The following is a 17,537-nucleotide window of genomic DNA, read 5'->3' as shown; positions in this document are numbered from 1 at the left end:
TACGATTGGAGTTTGGAGAGGGTAGGATGTATTAAGATATGATTGTAGTTTGGAGAGGGTAGGATGTATTAAGATCTTAACAATATCTTTGTATGGTAGAGAAGTTGCTTCTTATAGACTCTCGGTTCAAATCCATTTATCTTAAGGCCTAAATGATTTAAACTGTGTAATTATACTTAAAATTCTCAATTTTTGGCACCAGAAAATGAAGGATAACCTTTTAAATTTATCAGAAAAATTATGCTTTTCGACTACAATAAGTAGTAAACAATACTTAATGTTGGACAAACTTGTTGCCACACATTTTCTCACATAGAAAACTATATATTACACTTTCAATAGAAAATATCAACGTCAACAACAAGATTTCAATATAACAAAGCAATCTGAGTGAAAAAAAAGGAACATACACAAAAAAAAAAAATGTCGTTTATAAAAAATATTAAATTTAATACAACAACATAATAAGCTATCGATAATTACAAATTATATAACTAACTCAGCCAAAATCTTCATTTTTACAATATCAATAAACACTCAATTGCTTCAAATTCAACTATATCATGTCAATTTGGTCGTTTGGATAATATTTTTTCTTCAAAGGACCAAAATCGTGATTATTTTTTTTTTGGGAAAAATAAAATAAAAATTATAGTTCGTTGAGTGGTTATCCTCACCCCATAAAATTACGAATAAATCTCACACACACCGCACAAATCCCAAATACAAAACACACAAATTGTGTGCAAGTGTGTGAGAGAGAAAGGAAGAATAGTTAGTTAGAGCAAATAGAGATATCTGTATGCTCCGAAACCAATGGCTAATACTACTCCCAATATTACAAACTCCGTTGGTATCGGAATCCCAATCCGGACCAAAACCCGACCCGCATCCACTTCCATGGCGGCTACTCCGGCGACTTTATCGACCGGTCACTGCATTCCGACCGGTTTGCTTGTTATCAACTCCGGTTCGAGTCGACTGGGAGGGACTGCTCGAGTTGACTCGGTTAATGGTCACTTAACTCGCAGCCGTGCGTCCTCTTTTTCGATTCGAGCTGCGGCGGAAGGGGAGCCGGTCGGAACTAGTTCTTCAGGTAGACTTCCAGTGTGCATTTCTGAATGAATTGTGTATTTTTAAAGCATTTTTGTTTTTGTCAATTGAAGTGAATTAGGATTGGTAGTTAGTTGATTGAATTGAAGTCGAGCATATGTATTATCGAAATTCAGAATTGCATTTGAAATATAAAATGATGCTGGTTAATTTTGCAGCTGAAAATAGCTCTTTTGTCAGCAGTTTAATTGCAATTGGTAGTATAATTTTGAGAATACTGGTGTTTTTGTTTGTTCCAGCTCAGCGTATTGAGAACTTGGTAATAATAGGATCAGGTCCTGCTGGATATACAGCAGCAATTTATGCGGCTCGGGCTAATTTGAAGCCTGTAGTGTTTGAGGGGTTTCAAGCAGGTGGTGTGCCAGGAGGACAGTTGATGACAACAACTGAAGTAGAAAACTTTCCTGGATTCCCAGAGGGGATAACTGGACCTGACTTAATGGATAGGTACAAGAAAAGTGTTTGGGCATTTACTCTTGTGCAGATATCTATTAGAAGTTTCCTTGGTTTTAGACAAAAGGTTTGTTGAAGGCTGATAAATTATGTAATTTGCTAGGATGAAGCGGCAAGCTGAGAGATGGGGAGCTGAATTGTATCAGGAAGATGTGGAATTTATTGATGTAAAGAACGCTCCTTTCACTGTCCACAGTAGTGAACGTAAGGTGATGCATCCTTTAGTTGCTGATTACTCTGTCTAGGTTCTGTTATAACTGCTTAAATCTTTAATCCCCATCAAACTGTTTGCCTATTCTGAATTGGAGCTTTGATCTTTTAAAATTCCACTCAAGAATGACTTCTAATATCTGATGTTTTAACAAATTTGATGGGGGAAAGAATATAAGGATGGCCATCATTTATCAAGACCCCAGCAATCTTTTTTCTTCTTCTTGAGTGTCACTAAGGTTGGTACATCTTCTGAACTAATTAACAGTTCATATGTTTTTGTCAAGTTTGCAATATGTTCTCCAACAAGTGCCCAGAAAATTACAGGAAGTTAGATATAAACGTATGTATTCTCATTTGGAGGGAGAACTGAAAAGCTAAACAGATTTCAGACGGGTAATGGAAGAAGAGAAATAGATACAACTTTTTTCCTTTTCTTGGACAAAAAATGTATTATGCTATTACTTAGAAGGCATCTAAGCTCATGCTTTCTGGGTTTTCTTATTCTTCTAGACAGAAACATTTTCCTTCCAATAAAAAAAATTCTTCTCAAAAAAGTACAGAGACATTTTAACTACACCGGGACTTCTTTATGGGTTTACGTGTTTTCCATTCAGAAGTGATTTAGTTAAGTAAAAGTATACGAGTCGTATTCTATTTTTTAGTTTTCTCTTTCCTTTAAGAGATCTAAAAGATGCTGACATGGTAGAACAAGAGGCCTCACAATTTGCTGCATTTTTTAGAAAGGTCAATTTGCTGCATTGTGTAAAGAACAATCTATATCTTCAGAGTACCTTAGCCATGATATAAGAGTCTGACTTGTTCTCTGTACCTTTGATGTATGAAAGAAAGAGCATCTTTGGTTTTGTTTTCCGTCTAGAATCCCTCAAGTCTCTGAGGTTCATCTGATACATGAGATGGTCATATACATACATCCATATATGTGGTACCGGCTCTCTTTTGATTCCCTCTGCGATAACAAAAGGGAAGGGCGTGTTTGTTTCATATGTTGTAAGAGATGTTGGGCTTGAAATGCATTAGTTCTTGCAGTCGCAGATGCCAGTTTAATTCCTTAGACTTCTAGTTGTCTTACTCCCCTTGGTATGTAGCTCCCACATTAGGGTTCATATATTGGGTCACTGCTCACTTCTTTATTTTCAGGTAAAGTGTCATAGCCTTATTGTGGCTACAGGAGCCAATGCAAGAAGGTTGGGATTACCCCATGAAGATGAATTTTGGAGCAGAGGAATTAGTGCCTGTGCAATTTGTGATGGAGCATCACCACTTTTCAAGGGTCAGGTCCTTGCTGTTGTTGGAGGTGGTGATACAGCTACAGAGGAAGCAATATACTTAACAAAGTATGCACGCCATGTTCATTTACTTGTCCGTAAGGACCAACTAAGAGCATCAAGAGCAATGCAAGACAGGTAATTGATGTTTATGTACATTTCATATTTATTTTTCCCTTCCAATGTTATAGCATAAGGCATTAGTATTTATCTTAAAATCGAGGTTGTAATCTGATGGGCCATTTTGGTTTCTTTGGGAGAGGATTGTTAGGGTCATATAATACTCTCCTCCACCATAATTTTTTCCCTAGTTTAAAAGGCTTGAAATGATGTAGAAGAACTTAAATATTTGTAAAATTGTCGGTGTCATTTTAAGACATTGCAGACTGAGAGATGAATGATAGGAGTGTTTCCAAGCGTCATATCATGGCTGCTTACAAGTAGGATACATTAATGTAATCTGTAAAAACATCTAGGGAAGTTCACTTGCTCTTAAGATATCTACACAGACGGATGCTTCACCTATATTTTGTCAAATCACTATCTACTTTGAATGTGCTGGTTCTTTACTTCAAAACAACATGTGCATATGTGCCACCTTTTTCGCTTCTTCTAGGACCTGCCATATGAGGCACTTACGGTAGAAGATCCCAATGATGGTTGTGAGCTTGGCCTTGTCAGAGGCCACAATCTGAGATACATCCATGCCTGTCTTGTTCGTGTTCTTTAATACTTTATTTCATTATCTTATCGAGTACAATAGACAGTTCTTGGAATATCGACTTCACAATGTTCTGGAAAGGGAGTCACCAAAGATTATCTCTTCAATTACACTTTTCTAGTACGTAGTATGGGCTTAGCTAGAGGCATTGCAATAAATACTAATTTAGAAGGGTTCATTATTGTGTTGTACACACTAGTGAATGTGCTCTCCACATTACAGTATCATCATGAATTGAGTTCAGTATGCACCTGCAAGTCACATTACGTGATTGACTAAAGTATGTGTATCCTCCAGATGAGTGCGTTGATAAATAATCCAGTGTTTCTTGGTTGGTTTGTTGCTGGTTATTTTCACTTTTGACTCTTCCCTAGTTTCAATCTATTGCCGCTACTCTTCTTGTGCTATACCTATTTCTGGAACCTCATTCTTTGAAGCGGATTGAATTACTAATGATCTATATATTTCGAGTTTCAACTCCCTGAAATGTTTGTTTAACAGGTTGATTATGGGGAATGTTTCAGAGTTTTCAACAATCCAAACATCACTGTGCATTTCAACACTGAGACTGTGGATGTCGTCAGCAACCCAAAAGGCCAGATGTCAGGAATTTTGATCAGAAAAGCTGATACTCAGGAAGAATCTGTGCTGGAGGCAAAAGGCTTGTTTTATGGCATAGGTCATTCACCAAATAGTCAACTGTTGGAAGGCCAAGTTCAACTTGATAGCTCAGGCTACATATTGGTCAAGGAGGGCACAGCAAACACATCTGTGGAAGGTGTATTTGCAGCTGGAGATGTGCAGGTACTTACAGCAATTTATTATTTCATTTCTGCTGTGCCTTTTCCTTTACTTTTAACTGTTGTACTTCAAGTGGTAATTTCACACCTACGGAAGTTAAGGTTAATTATGCATGGCCCCTTTAGATGTATCATGTGTGTGGATGGACAACATGACTCTAGCCTGGTCATTGAAATGTTTGAACTAAGTTCTCAAGAGAAGTTTCAAATAAGTTCCTCTTTAGCAGGGCAGGTGTGGAATGAGAAAATGGTTGTCTTCTCTATTATAAACTTAATTTTTAAGATATTGCAATGAAAGAGGGGAGCCATCCCATAAAAATATAATGTGATGCCATTTATCAGACTCACTCTTTAAGGATTCTTAGGTTGCCTGGATAGAGAAATCCTTAGAATTGAGATTAACTCATGATTAGATAGAACATTTGCAACTTCTAATCATCTTTTGATTTGCATTTGTCTTTGCTACTTCTTATAGTGACATACTTCCTAATATCACCATGAATGTTCTCTGTATGTAGGATCATGAATGGAGGCAAGCCATCACTGCAGCTGGCTCAGGATGTGTAGCTGCTCTATCAGTGGAGAGATATCTGACAAGCAAAAATCTTCTTCTTGAATTCCACCAGGTATCTGACTTCGAAAAGAAACTGATTTGCGGTCCTGTATATTTTCTTTACAAGTCATTTGGTATGTGTATATAGACATGCACTCAAGTGGTTTTTAACCCAGCTCCTGAACGTTGTTGACTTATATCTAATCTTTGCATTTTCTTCAATGAACTCCTAGACCAATAGTCATGATCTAATGAATCTTCCTGAACCTTATTATCTCATCAGCCCCCTACTGAAGAAGTTAAGAAGGAACTCTCCGAGAAAGATGTACAAGAAGGTTTTGATATAACACTTACAAAGCACAAGGGCCAGGTATGAGATCTAGGAAGCTTAGATATTCCTGATTGTTATGTTTGAATGGCTATTTACCATAGTCTGCATCCCTACCTGATAACTTTTATACCGTTTTCCTTCTCAGTATGCTTTACGGAAATTGTACCATGAGAGCCCAAGGCTTATGTGTGTGCTGTATACATCACCAACATGTGGTCCATGTAGGACCTTGAAACCGATTCTTAGCAAGGTATGCAATTATTTTTATAGAAATCTTACTGGAAGATGTTTAACATTTACGTGTCCTTTCAATTAGCCATCACAACCATGGACCAATTTGTGAAGAGTGGAGTACTATGTAGTAATTTGCCTTGAAAGGATCTGTTCCAATATAATTTATCATTTTGAGGAAAGCTGAAGACTTGAAATCTTATGATCTCGATGAAGTTACACAAATCTTGAGATAAACCTTAAAGAACCTCCTATAAAATTGTCTAAGAGCTTTGTCCTTCGAGTGACTTGCATTTTCTCTTACTTCTACTCGGTAATAGTTGATTAGATTAGCTGCTTTGCTGTTGAGTACTGGCTTTTGTAGTGAATACACCTAACCTGTTCAGTTGTGCTTGTGCAATAGGTCATAGATGAATTTGACAAGGATGTCCACCTTGTTGAAATTGATATTACTGAAGATCCAGAGATTGCTGAGGCAGCGGAGATTATGGGTACTCCATGTGTACAGTTTTTCAAGAATAAGGAGATGCTCAGGTTGGTAACATTTGGCTTCTTCTCTTTTTTCGCCCAAGAGTATAAGCTGCATAATTTTCTATATTCTAGATGACTAAAATAACTGTCTTCTCTGAATTCATTGTTGCAAGAGTTCCATCTGAATGAACTTTCAGAGTTTCACCGTACTCCAAGTAAAATAAGTCTAACTAGTTGTTGATCAAGTCTTATGAACTTGAGTTCAAATGCTAATTCTTGCAACTTCACTCCTTATTTTTCTTTGTACTGTGATGTTGATGTATCTTAGGTAGATAACATCTTCGACTAAATCCTCTCTTTTGGATGTCCTAGACTTATTACATTGCAAATGAGGGGAAAAGAACCAACTCTTTTGCATATATCACTCATTCACCTTGCCTGATTGCTCCTTCGAAGATGACACTATTTCACCTCTGCTACTCGAGTCTATCATCAAGCGCTGCACTACCCCCTTACCTCACTTATATTCATGTCCAACCTAACACCTGAACATAATTTTGGGAATGAGTACTATCTGTTAAATATTTTCTATGAAATTTGTCAAGAATGTTTTAGAACCAACTCAATGGAACCTCACTTTCTGCTTGTGTTTTGCTAGCATTTAGCATTTGATTGAACCACTTGCGACTTGCAAATTATCATTTGCTTCTATCTACTGTCCTAATTACCTGTTTTTACGCCACTCGTTATATAGGAATTCATGAGCAGTTTGACATATACTCGTGCTAATTCAACTTTTTTTGTGTATATGCAGGACGGTATCAGGTGTTAAAATGAAGAGAGAGTATAGAGAATTTATTGAAGCAAATAAGTGAAGGCTTTTCTGTTAATTATTTGTACAACTTCCATTTTTTTTTACCCCTTCACTAAGTTTACTTATTTTTTCTAATGCATGGTACCCAAATCAATTTTGTTCAGAATGGTTGATTGAGTAACAGCCCAATACCTTGTAGTAGCTTTATTAATACGTAGAAGTCATAAATCAAATGTTCCTTGTGTCACAAATTTAAAAAGTGCCCAAGAAACTGAGATCACATTTCTTTGGATAGTAACCCTTATCGTTTTCCAATTGGATTAGAGCAATTTGTTTTTCAGAACTTGACGATATCACTAATTAATCAATTACCAAATTAGAGAATTGTTTAGTTCACATTACATTAACTAAAGAACTACCATCGAAATTTATAACCAACAAAGTGAACTTGAAAAATGCATGCAGCAATGCTCAATGCTATTTTCTAGGAAAAACATGTCACTACTACAAGATTCATAAACTTGAGTTTAGTGATATAGGGGCTAATTATTCAAGAAAAAATTGATAATGAGATCAAAGGTAGAGGAACGAGATACCAAGAAAATTGATAATACACTATGGTACAGACTTCGAGTTTCAGTTGCAAGTTGATAGGTTTTAAAAGGATGATTTCAAGATACAGAATCAGAGGCATCAGGAACATCGTCTAGGATGACAGGACCTAGTTTCCCTGTTCTAAATAAAGTAAGAAATTTCTTTGATACCATTATCCGAGCCTCTGAAGTCTTATGAGGTATCTTCAGAGCCTTCTGCAATGCTTCAAACTGGTGTTCGATTAGAATCTCCAGGTCAGATTCATCTTCCAAACTACCACTGAATTCTGAGAGGGTGATGCAAAGTGTGCGTTGGACTTCACTAACCATATCCTGTGCACAAAAGAGACTAATAAAAACAATGACAACAAAGAAAGAAGCAAAGGATGAAAACACAACCAACACAGATTGATGACGAACATCTTTTATGTTTGTTTTGTACATTAAAAAGAATGGGAAAATACAGTAGAGTTGCTAAGAAAACCAAATTCTAAAATCATTTCACACCTGAACTCGGTAGGCATTAGATTTGTTCCTCGGCTTCTTTCCCTTGTTTTGGAGATCCTTGATAACACTTTCAGGTTTGTTTTCCAACTCATGGTCAGGGTCCTTAGTTTCCCTGTCAACCAAGTGCTTCCACTGAAGAGGAGTGCCTCGGGTGTTTAAAACAGCTAACAGGTATTGAGCAATTCGCTCTTCACCAACTACAGAATCTTTCACAGACCCTGCTTAAGCATATATGCAAACAGGAATTACTATAAATATTACAACATATCCAATGTAATCTCACAATTGCTATAAATATAGGACCAGAATAAATGACTAAAGTGTAGTCATGGATCCTGTTTCAATTTGGTAAGACATTGCACTTTTCTATGGTAGCTTATTTCTCCGACCAACTGCAAATTACAGAACCAAATAAACCTAACTGGAGCTTATACAATATATCTGACTGAGAAATGTAAACACCACAAGAGAACTTCATGCAATCATTTGTTTCGTTTAGCTGTGCTTTGGGAGCTATATAGTTGTGCTGGGAAGGGAGGTGATAATGCAGAGGCCAGAAAAGACAATATCATGCCTACCAAGCAATGCAACAAAATTAGTTAAGTAAAGAAATAATGATTTGTTAGGAAATAGTCTTTCTCTCAGGGCATAAGAATTGAGAAAATAGTTCCCGACAGGCATATGGATCTCTCTATGTGGTGACCAGCCTTCCAGAAACTTTGCCAGAAGAGACTGGTCTTTTTACAGAATTGACCATTTGCAGGCCCCAAAATCTAATCACAAATCCAATTTTATAATCTACAGTGGGGCACACCTGCAAGAGCCAGCTTTAGCCCTGTTTCTATGTCTGGAATACTTGGAACCAACACTCCCGGAGAATCCAGCACATAGACGCTAGGTCGATGTGCAATCTGTATGGAATAGCATTTTTAACATCAGTAAGAATAAGCAAAACAAGAGCACACCTTGCCTTCTACAGTTTGTCCAACATGGGAACCCACTTTGCCATTAAGAAACAAGCAACAACGGCATAATCTAACCCTCTATGTTGTTGAATATATCTAACCTTGAATCCAGCAATATCTTGAGTAACACCAGGCAAAGGCCCCACTCTAGCCTTCTTCATCTTCTCCTGCACTAAGATCATAACCCTCAATAGGAAGTACACTAAAAAACATAGTCACTATCAGCTTCCCATAACAACACCCAAAAAGAATCACCAACAAAAACAAGCCTCACCTGGAAATCGAGATAATGCAATTTGATGGATGGAGTTGATTAAAGCCGATTTGCCAACATTAGGAACACCTAACACCATGACAAGGAGAGTAGGTTCCCTAGCCATAACCTCCTTCAGTTTGAACTCAACCAGATCAAGAAGCTTTGGAATATGAATCATAGAAATTGGATTAATAACTCTCAGAAGAGATGCAAACTGGCAACCTATAAAAAAATCAAATTTCTTGATCCAAGATCCAATTAACTAGATGTTTGAATAGAACATATGGAACATATGCTTTACATGCTTATAAGAAAGTCTAATGTATTGATCGCAATCAGCATTTATTATTCTTATTACAAGAAAGAGTTAACAGGTAACTATGGCTCCATCTTTGGCATGTTTATGAATACCAAGGGTATGAATCATGAGTTTTCAGTATAATAAGAACATGGAAAAAAGGATGACTAACCTTATGTACAGAACTTCTACTGTGTGCATTTATCGGGAGGCACTCTTGTTTATGTGAATTGAAATAACTAATCCACTTCTGCATGGAATGAAAACAGAAGTTTCACCAACTAAAATTTGAAAAGCAAATACCAAGCAGCTTGTAGATTCATACAATTCCTATAAGTTTTCCCTCAAACAAGCCAAAGTTTCAAAGTTGATAAGAAAAGTAATGTCAAAGTAATTGCATTCTAGTAGCATTGTTAGCATATTCAATGCTAATGACAACTCCATGAAAGAACTAACTAGTAACACAACAAATGCTAGGCATACATTAGACTAAACAGCTTTGAGATTCTAAGTAAAACTAGACACTGTTAGAAAAAACATAAAATGTCAATGAGATAAGTAACTACATTGTCTTTGCCATGTATCTCATAATGTAAACAAAATTTCTATAGCATTCGCTAATAGACAAGCATATGTTAATACATACATGAACAAAAGATGCAAACTTTAGGATTCTTTGTTAAGGTTCTATTTATTCTTGGTAGACCCTTGGTATACAAGTACCAAATGTTGCACATCTTTGGACTTCATTAAGACAATTTAAATTGATCAAGATGCTCATTTCAGAAAGGAAAGCTTATCTTTTCCCCTTTTAATATGATTGTTATATTCTCATGGTGAAAAGGACTTGAATCAATAGGCACCCAAGCCCCAAAGGTGTGGCTGTGGCTGTGGCTGTGGCCTGATACTAATAGTCAAATGAAGTGGGTTGAGAACCCTGAGGTCTTAGGTTCAAATCCAAGCAAACACGCTCGATAATTTCTTTAAAAGTAGCAGGTACCCCTAGAATTGGTCAATATACACGCAAGTTAGCCCGAACACCACATTTATTTTCAAAAAACTTGAATGAAAAGGTACAAAGCACTCGACTTTACACCTGAGCAAATAAATCTATTCCACTAAGCTGACTCCATAGCTTTCTTTTAGCTGTTTATGACTTTCGGGGATGAATGATACGATTCTCGAGGTGATCGGATGCATTTCGGGGTAATAAGCTCCAAAAAGGACCAAAAAAACATAAGTTTGACAAAGTAATTACTAGCATTTTACTTCATGAAGATGAGTGTTCGAAATTAGATACATGCATGAGGTTGCGGTTAGCCAAATCCTGCTTATTAAGAGCAATAACACGCCTTTTCCCAGAAAGCATCGGTTGCAAGTCTTCATTCGCGGACGACAACGGTATCTGCAGGCGCGCACACACACTAATTAGACCCAATAAGAGCAAAATTCATCAAAACAAATGATCAATTCATGGATTTTGAGGAAGAATCAAGCAAGGAAGTAAACAAACATACACGAGCATCACGAACTTCAATTACAAAATCAGAAAGTTTGAGACGTTGCCGAATTGCACGAGTCGCTGCAGCCATATGCCCTGGGTACCAATTGATGCTTCCTCCACTTTTGGTGAAACCCATTTGCCCTAACCACCCCTTCGCCGCTCCTCCTCCACCCATCTCTCTCTCTCACACACACACCCACACTATCTCTCTCTCACACTCTCTCTCTCTCTCTCTCTCTATGCTTAAACCCTGAATCTTCCATTCACAGTAGAAATGGAGTTTCTTAAACCCTGGGTAAATGGATCCTTTCTTGGGCCTCTTCTTAATGATCCGGAATGAGAATTCACAAAATAGCCATTTTTTAAACAGATGGTAAAATTCACAAAATAGCCATTTTCGATCCTTTAATTGAAAAAAAAAGGCAATTGTGATGGAGTTTCAATTTGAGAAACTTTCATAAAGCACGCTATCTATAGGTGTGACTTACTCGATAAAACGATAGCTTCAATAATTATATATCTTATCTGAATTTACCTTCAAATACATTTTATCTAATGAATGCATCTTGCTTAAAATTGTCCCTCTCACTCGCTGTCCTTCCTCACTACGTATTCGTAATTAAAAACATCATTATTCTCGTCCTACAAAAAAGGTAAAAAATAATTAGAGAAAGATCGAAAGGGTATCACTCACAATTCAAAGGTAGAGTAGCAAGTATTGCCTCAAGTGAATTAAAAGTACTAGCGCAAGTCTAAAATATTAATAATGGAAAGTGAGAGAGGGAAGAGAGTGGCGAGCAAGAAAGGAGAGTTATACTATAAAATCCTAAATATAACTATATTAGACAAGTATTTAAAAACATCGCTAGATTGTGTATTTACTTAGTTATAATTACGTAGTTTTTCTAATATAATAAAACCATATGAACATCATCAAATTGCACTTTTTGACACGTATGAAATATCAGCATTATTATTATTTTATTTTTCTCTTAGCTTGCTTATTGTATATGATATGCATATCGTACTTGCTGATCCGATCATGTAGTCAATTGTGTAGTTGCAAAATCCAAGACTAATGTCCTTTATTTTTCATGTGAAATTTTATCTTTCACCATTATTGTAGCATAAGTAGGATTTTATATCGGTCTTTTTTGGATCTTATACATAGCGAGAGCTTTAGTGCATCAGACTGTTTTTATGATCAAATTTCATTTCCAACTCCTATTAGCCGTTGGTGCTTTTAAGACACGAACTTAAAGGTAAAATGTTTTTTTTAACACGAGTGAGACGTAAACTTCAAGATATGAAATTGTTATCTCCGTGAATATTTTGTCTTATTACTTTATAAATTAATAAAATTAACGTATCAATTAAGAAAAAAAAAATCTTTCTATTTATTGATATAATGATAATAATATCTTATTTTCATCTAAATATCAACCTTATTGAGTAAAATATCTTGATCAGCCTGATAAAGTGCATCTTGACCATGTGAAAATCAATCTTTCATATTTTTTTTAATCCATTTTCTATTTAACCAAGTTTAATATAATATTAATAACACATTTGGAACTAATTAGAACTAATAATATATTGAAAAAGTACTTAGCTGTATTATAAACCAACTGAAAAAGTACCAGCCTGGGAAATATATTAATCCACTTCATGTCGGAGATATTTTTACAATAAAAATATCTTCAAGCCAAGATTACTTAATTTAGTCATTTTTTTGTTTATGTGTTTAATCCAAATACAGTAGTTAAGGATTTGTATAATATAAAAATATCTCTAGTTGGTACCAAGAATATAATCTTCCCCATGCATCTTAAATCCTTATAGTATAATTATAAAATAAAAAGGAAACTTACGTGTTTACATTTCGGCCATTTAATTTGTCAAACATGATTGAAATAAATAATAACCTAATATTTTGTAAATTAGATGACTAAAGGTATAGATGTGATCTACACAAATACTATCACTTTTAAGGTTTTTATTTAGATTTTGTTTTTAAAAATTGTGTAAATATAGTCTTTACGAGATTATTTTTTCAATTTATTAGACTTAAATCAGTCTAATATTTTCTCATATATTTCTCAACCTTACAGATAAATATTAAATCATCGTCTAAAGTTTACAATAGCTTACAAACATATGCTCAGAAGATTTTTAGTATGTTCAAAGGGATCTTTAGATTGTGGTAAAAAACTAGAAATTATTATTTACCCCACCGTGATAAATCACACCTAATGTGTCTTCTCCAATATTTTTGTTCTACTTTAATTATTATTATTATGTAGAAATATCTTCCTTTTTTATTAATTTAATTATTATCTAGAAATATCTTCCTTTTTTTCTTTATATTTTGATAATCTGTCCTATATAGTTATTGATTATTATTGTTAGGAGGACTAAGGTCTACTTTCACTTTTTTTATATGACTTGCTACCCACCATTTTCCAACTTCTTTCTCACTATTTTTTTTTTCTCAACATTTTTTTATAATGTAAAATCATAAATATTACATTCTTGAATTTTTCACTTTTTGTCAAATTCCAAATTGAAGGTATGAATCTCAAACTAGAAATAGCAACTAGCGAACGCTTCCCTTTTAATAGGTTTTAATTATGTGATATGGATTTAAATTAGTCGTAGCACAAAATGAATACACATGTCAAAAGAAAACCAATAAGATGATACAATAAGAACATATATTGAAGGCATATATAGAATTTTATTTTCGACAAACATCAAGATGAGCTAAATTTATTCAACAAATAAAAACATGCATAATGAAACAAAAATGGATTCTATTTTTTTTTCTTTTTTCTTTTCAAGTCCTTAAAAGAAATATACTAAGTTCAGGTCCTCCAGTTCCATCAAGATTTGTCATATAAAAAGCTTCTGAGTCACGATTCCCTATAACTCGTTCAAAATTAGCTCTAAAAAACATCAATTCACCTTCCAACTCACCGCCCATCCGTCCATCACCCACCAACGGAATCACTCCGGCCCCAACCGACACATTCCGTACGGTGTGCAACACGTGTCGGTCGGAGTCAGTGCACGCGCGCAAAAGCGCGTCCCCGCACTTCCTTCCGTTACAATACATATTCCAACTAGGTTCTCGGGAGAGCCTCACTTGCTTGCTGCCACGTGGCCTTTTTTCGCATTCGAGCGCAATACGAACAAGTGGCGATGACATGTCTTTGACTAAAGTGGTAGTTGACATGGCAAATTCAATCAAAAGACTCGGTTCCGATGACGTGGAATTATCTTGGATAGCGAAGTTGACGTGGCCTCTCCGGTGACCGAACAAAGTCCCAGTGACTTTCCGACATGAGTTATGATGTGTAAGATATGTCGTAGGGAAATATTTAAGCCACGTACTGCATGTTGGAAGCATGGTGTGGAGGGACATAATTTTTACAAGAAGAAACTTGAAAAAATTAAAGTTGACTTTGATTCCACCGCGATTTTTATGAGGAATAGGAGAATTATATGAGTAATTATTTGAATGGTGATGAATGATAGAATTACTTTGGTACTCCGATGCAATGAGAATTAAGTTGTTGGAGCTATCGCTGCTACTTGTTCTTGGGAGGGTACATGTTTGATCATATTCTCTCATCATCGTCATATTTGTAAAATTAGAAAAAAAGAACAAAGGAGATTGATTATGAGGATTTGATTGTTAATATAATGTTTGTTCAATAAGAAAATTGGACAAAATTGAGAGAAGTGATGAGAAAGATAGGACGAAAAGATGATGAAAATATTTGGATGTGAGCAATACATATTTATAAAGGGAAACTATGGACGTTTATGGCATGTGTTGCCTATTTCAAACTTTAAAATAATGCCCATAACCAATTTTTTTTTTATATTGGAAGCCCATCTTTGGTCTGCGCCGGGGCGGATCTAGATGGGGTTGAGGGTACGAGCAGAATCAGCTTATAGTCAGGAGTTTAAACAACTTATATGTAGTTAAAAGTATATTTTATATGTATATAGAGATGTTGAATTATCTTTGACTAGTTAATGTGTTCATTATATTTCTCCAGATTTTGAATTTTCTTGATGAAAATTTTAGCTCCGCCGACACTGGCTGAGGGTGTTCAATTGAACCCCTTGAAAAAAAATTATATCGTATACATAAGGTAATTTTTAATAGGTCTCTAATAGCCGCGTCAAATGCTTCACTCCAGGTCAAACTCACTTTCTTTTACAATTCTCAAATTAATCCAATTTTATGGGAGTTTACACCCTTTCTCGACCTTGTCAAGCTCTTCATAAACCTTTGTCTCTCCTCAACGAATTAAAGTGACACAAGTTGTATTCACTTATTAACTTAGGAAACTTAGACACGTCACCCCACTGTGAATCTATCTTTCTTTATTGCGCTTTTGATCCTTTCGATGGGAGAACGAAACCATTAATTGATCAGTTTTGTTGTTCGATCTGTTAGGGGCGATTAAACCAATATAGTATTGTTAATTTTCATGGGCTGTCTTTCAAATGAAACATTTATGAAATATCCGAATTGGATCGTGGGTCCAACAATCGGATTGAGTATAAGTCATCTATATATATTAATTTTGAATCCCATAAATACAAGATTAGAGGTTAATGTAATGGCTTAGGAGATCAAAATTTGGCATTTTAAGTTTATATCTTAAGCATTACATTTTTATTTTTTAAATTCCTTAGTAAAACTTTTAGATCTATGTAACTTTCGGAGATGGTCATAAGTTATTCTACTCTCTTTTTTTCATTTAAATATTATCCTACAAGCCAACTCCCTCGACTTTTTTCATTGAGTTAACCCCTTGGGTTGATTATTTTATTTATGAAATTTCTATCCGTTTTTGAAAATTTATCTTTAAAAAAATAAAGTTTTTCATGTCACTCACAAAAATTCAATTTAATTTTAAATAAAATAAATGTCCAAATATAATTTCAAATTTTATAGAATTATTTTTCAACATCAAGAACTCGTTTTTTTAAATAGAAATTCAATTAAATTTATGGTTAAACACTAAGCAACTAATTCTTTGACTATCTTTACATCAAGAGTTGCAATGTTGACGCTATATTAGATTTCTTCGATAAAATTTTCTTTAGAATATTTATGATATTTATATCTTCTACGACAATACAAAATCATTTGAAGTTTTGAACATTATTAAAATTGTACTTTTTGACACACGTATGTAATGACAACATCATTATTATTATTTTCTCCTGGCTTGTTTATAATTTATGTTGTACATACATATCTTCCTTGGATTATGAAGTTAATTTTTTTGTAGCAACATCCAAGATTATTGTCCTTTAATTTATTTTAACTTGCATGTGAAATTCTATCTTTCACCAATCACCATTGCACTATTACGATCTAATCTAAGACTAATTATTATTAAACTTCATTTTGTTCTCTCTTTTTTTTCTTTTTTTTAAAAACCGGGCAGAACTTCCATTTCTATGCAATAACATGCAAACCACACAAGAAATGTAATCCGCACTAGGCAAGTCTAGTACGACGAGCTCAGTCAAACTCCTTACTTTCGCTGATAAGGAGCTTCGTATTTGAGTGGTTTGATGGAAGTCCCAAGCCCAAACCACTGAGCCATCCGAAGGGTCTTTTTTAATTTTTAGTTGAATTAGTTTCATAATTTCATTAAATGAAACAATGTCCAACTATTCACACACACAAAAATATAAAATCCATTGAAACGTGTTTCTCAAACTGTCCTAATTATGTATGGCGAAATATAATTTTGTGAAACATTAATAAACAAAATATCCTTCTATTTATCGATAATATTTTTGTTTTCTTATATATGTAAGTTATCAAACATAAACAGTGAGTACTGATCTAATTTGACATTTTTGCCAGCCTAACAAAGTGCATCTTGACCATGTGAAGATCTTTCATTTTGGATCCATTTCATATTTAACCAAGTTTATTTAATATAATAAAAAAAATATCTAGAACTAATTATAATTATAATATATTGAAAAAGTGCATAGCTGTATTATAAACCAATCCGAAAAGTACCAGTCTTGTCGAAGATGTTTTAATACTTAGTTTATTCATTTTTTATTTTTCTTATGTTTATGTGTTTTATCCAAAGACAGTAGTTCGAGAATATTTGTATAAATATCTGAAGAAAATATCTCTAGTTGACACCTGGCACCACCAATATAATTTTCTCTATGCATCTTACATCCTTATAGTTTTTATAATAATAAATTTAAAAAAAAGGGGGAAACTTACGTGTACGTTTCAACCATCTTAAATATGACTGAAGTACACATTTTAAAAAGTGAAAAATATTTGCTACTAGTGAGATTTGAACATACGAACACTTTAAGTTTATGTGTTTTTACTCTTTCAAGGCACCTAAAATTACTAGGCTACA

At 34.6% G+C, this 17,537-nt stretch overlaps 3 protein-coding genes across 4 annotated transcripts; 1 reads left to right on the top strand and 2 right to left on the bottom strand.

Moving 5' to 3' along the window:
- The first annotated feature begins 710 nt into the window (after positions 1-710).
- On the top strand, positions 711-7,232 carry LOC125840921 (NADPH-dependent thioredoxin reductase 3-like). The gene is made up of 10 exons (XM_049519898.1): positions 711-1,096; positions 1,353-1,560; positions 1,670-1,775; positions 2,938-3,203; positions 4,311-4,590; positions 5,105-5,212; positions 5,423-5,509; positions 5,616-5,720; positions 6,105-6,235; positions 6,987-7,232. The coding sequence occupies exons 1-10, from the start codon at positions 817-819 to the stop codon at positions 7,045-7,047; spliced, it is 1,632 nt and encodes a 543-aa protein (XP_049375855.1). The 5' UTR covers positions 711-816; the 3' UTR covers positions 7,048-7,232.
- Positions 7,233-7,566: 334 nt separating this feature from the next.
- Positions 7,567-11,360, bottom strand: LOC125840922 (short integuments 2, mitochondrial-like). 2 transcript variants are annotated; one of them, XM_049519899.1, is made up of 8 exons: positions 11,123-11,360; positions 10,906-11,010; positions 9,778-9,855; positions 9,326-9,467; positions 9,153-9,223; positions 8,901-8,997; positions 8,087-8,304; positions 7,567-7,912 (listed from the first exon to the last, which is right to left on the bottom strand). In XM_049519899.1, the coding sequence occupies exons 1-8, from the start codon at positions 11,282-11,284 to the stop codon at positions 7,658-7,660; spliced, it is 1,128 nt and encodes a 375-aa protein (XP_049375856.1). In that variant the 5' UTR covers positions 11,285-11,360; the 3' UTR covers positions 7,567-7,657. The 2 variants fall into 2 exon arrangements, with proteins under 2 accessions (XP_049375856.1, XP_049375857.1); XM_049519900.1 differs by lacking the exon at positions 11,123-11,360 and having other exon boundaries at positions 9,326-9,529; positions 10,906-10,920.
- Positions 11,361-13,945: 2,585 nt separating this feature from the next.
- LOC125840923 (protein MIZU-KUSSEI 1-like) lies at positions 13,946-14,752 on the bottom strand. Its single transcript, XM_049519901.1, has one exon. The coding sequence runs from the start codon at positions 14,750-14,752 to the stop codon at positions 13,946-13,948; it is 807 nt and encodes a 268-aa protein (XP_049375858.1).
- Between the last annotated feature and the right edge of the window lie 2,785 nt (positions 14,753-17,537).

The sequence above is a fragment of the Solanum verrucosum genome, unplaced genomic scaffold (assembly GCF_900185275.1).
Source record: "Solanum verrucosum unplaced genomic scaffold, falcon-dt-bn FXZP01000196.1, whole genome shotgun sequence".
Classification (NCBI taxonomy): domain Eukaryota; kingdom Viridiplantae; phylum Streptophyta; class Magnoliopsida; order Solanales; family Solanaceae; genus Solanum; species Solanum verrucosum.
This window is presented reverse-complemented; position numbering and strand designations above follow the sequence as displayed.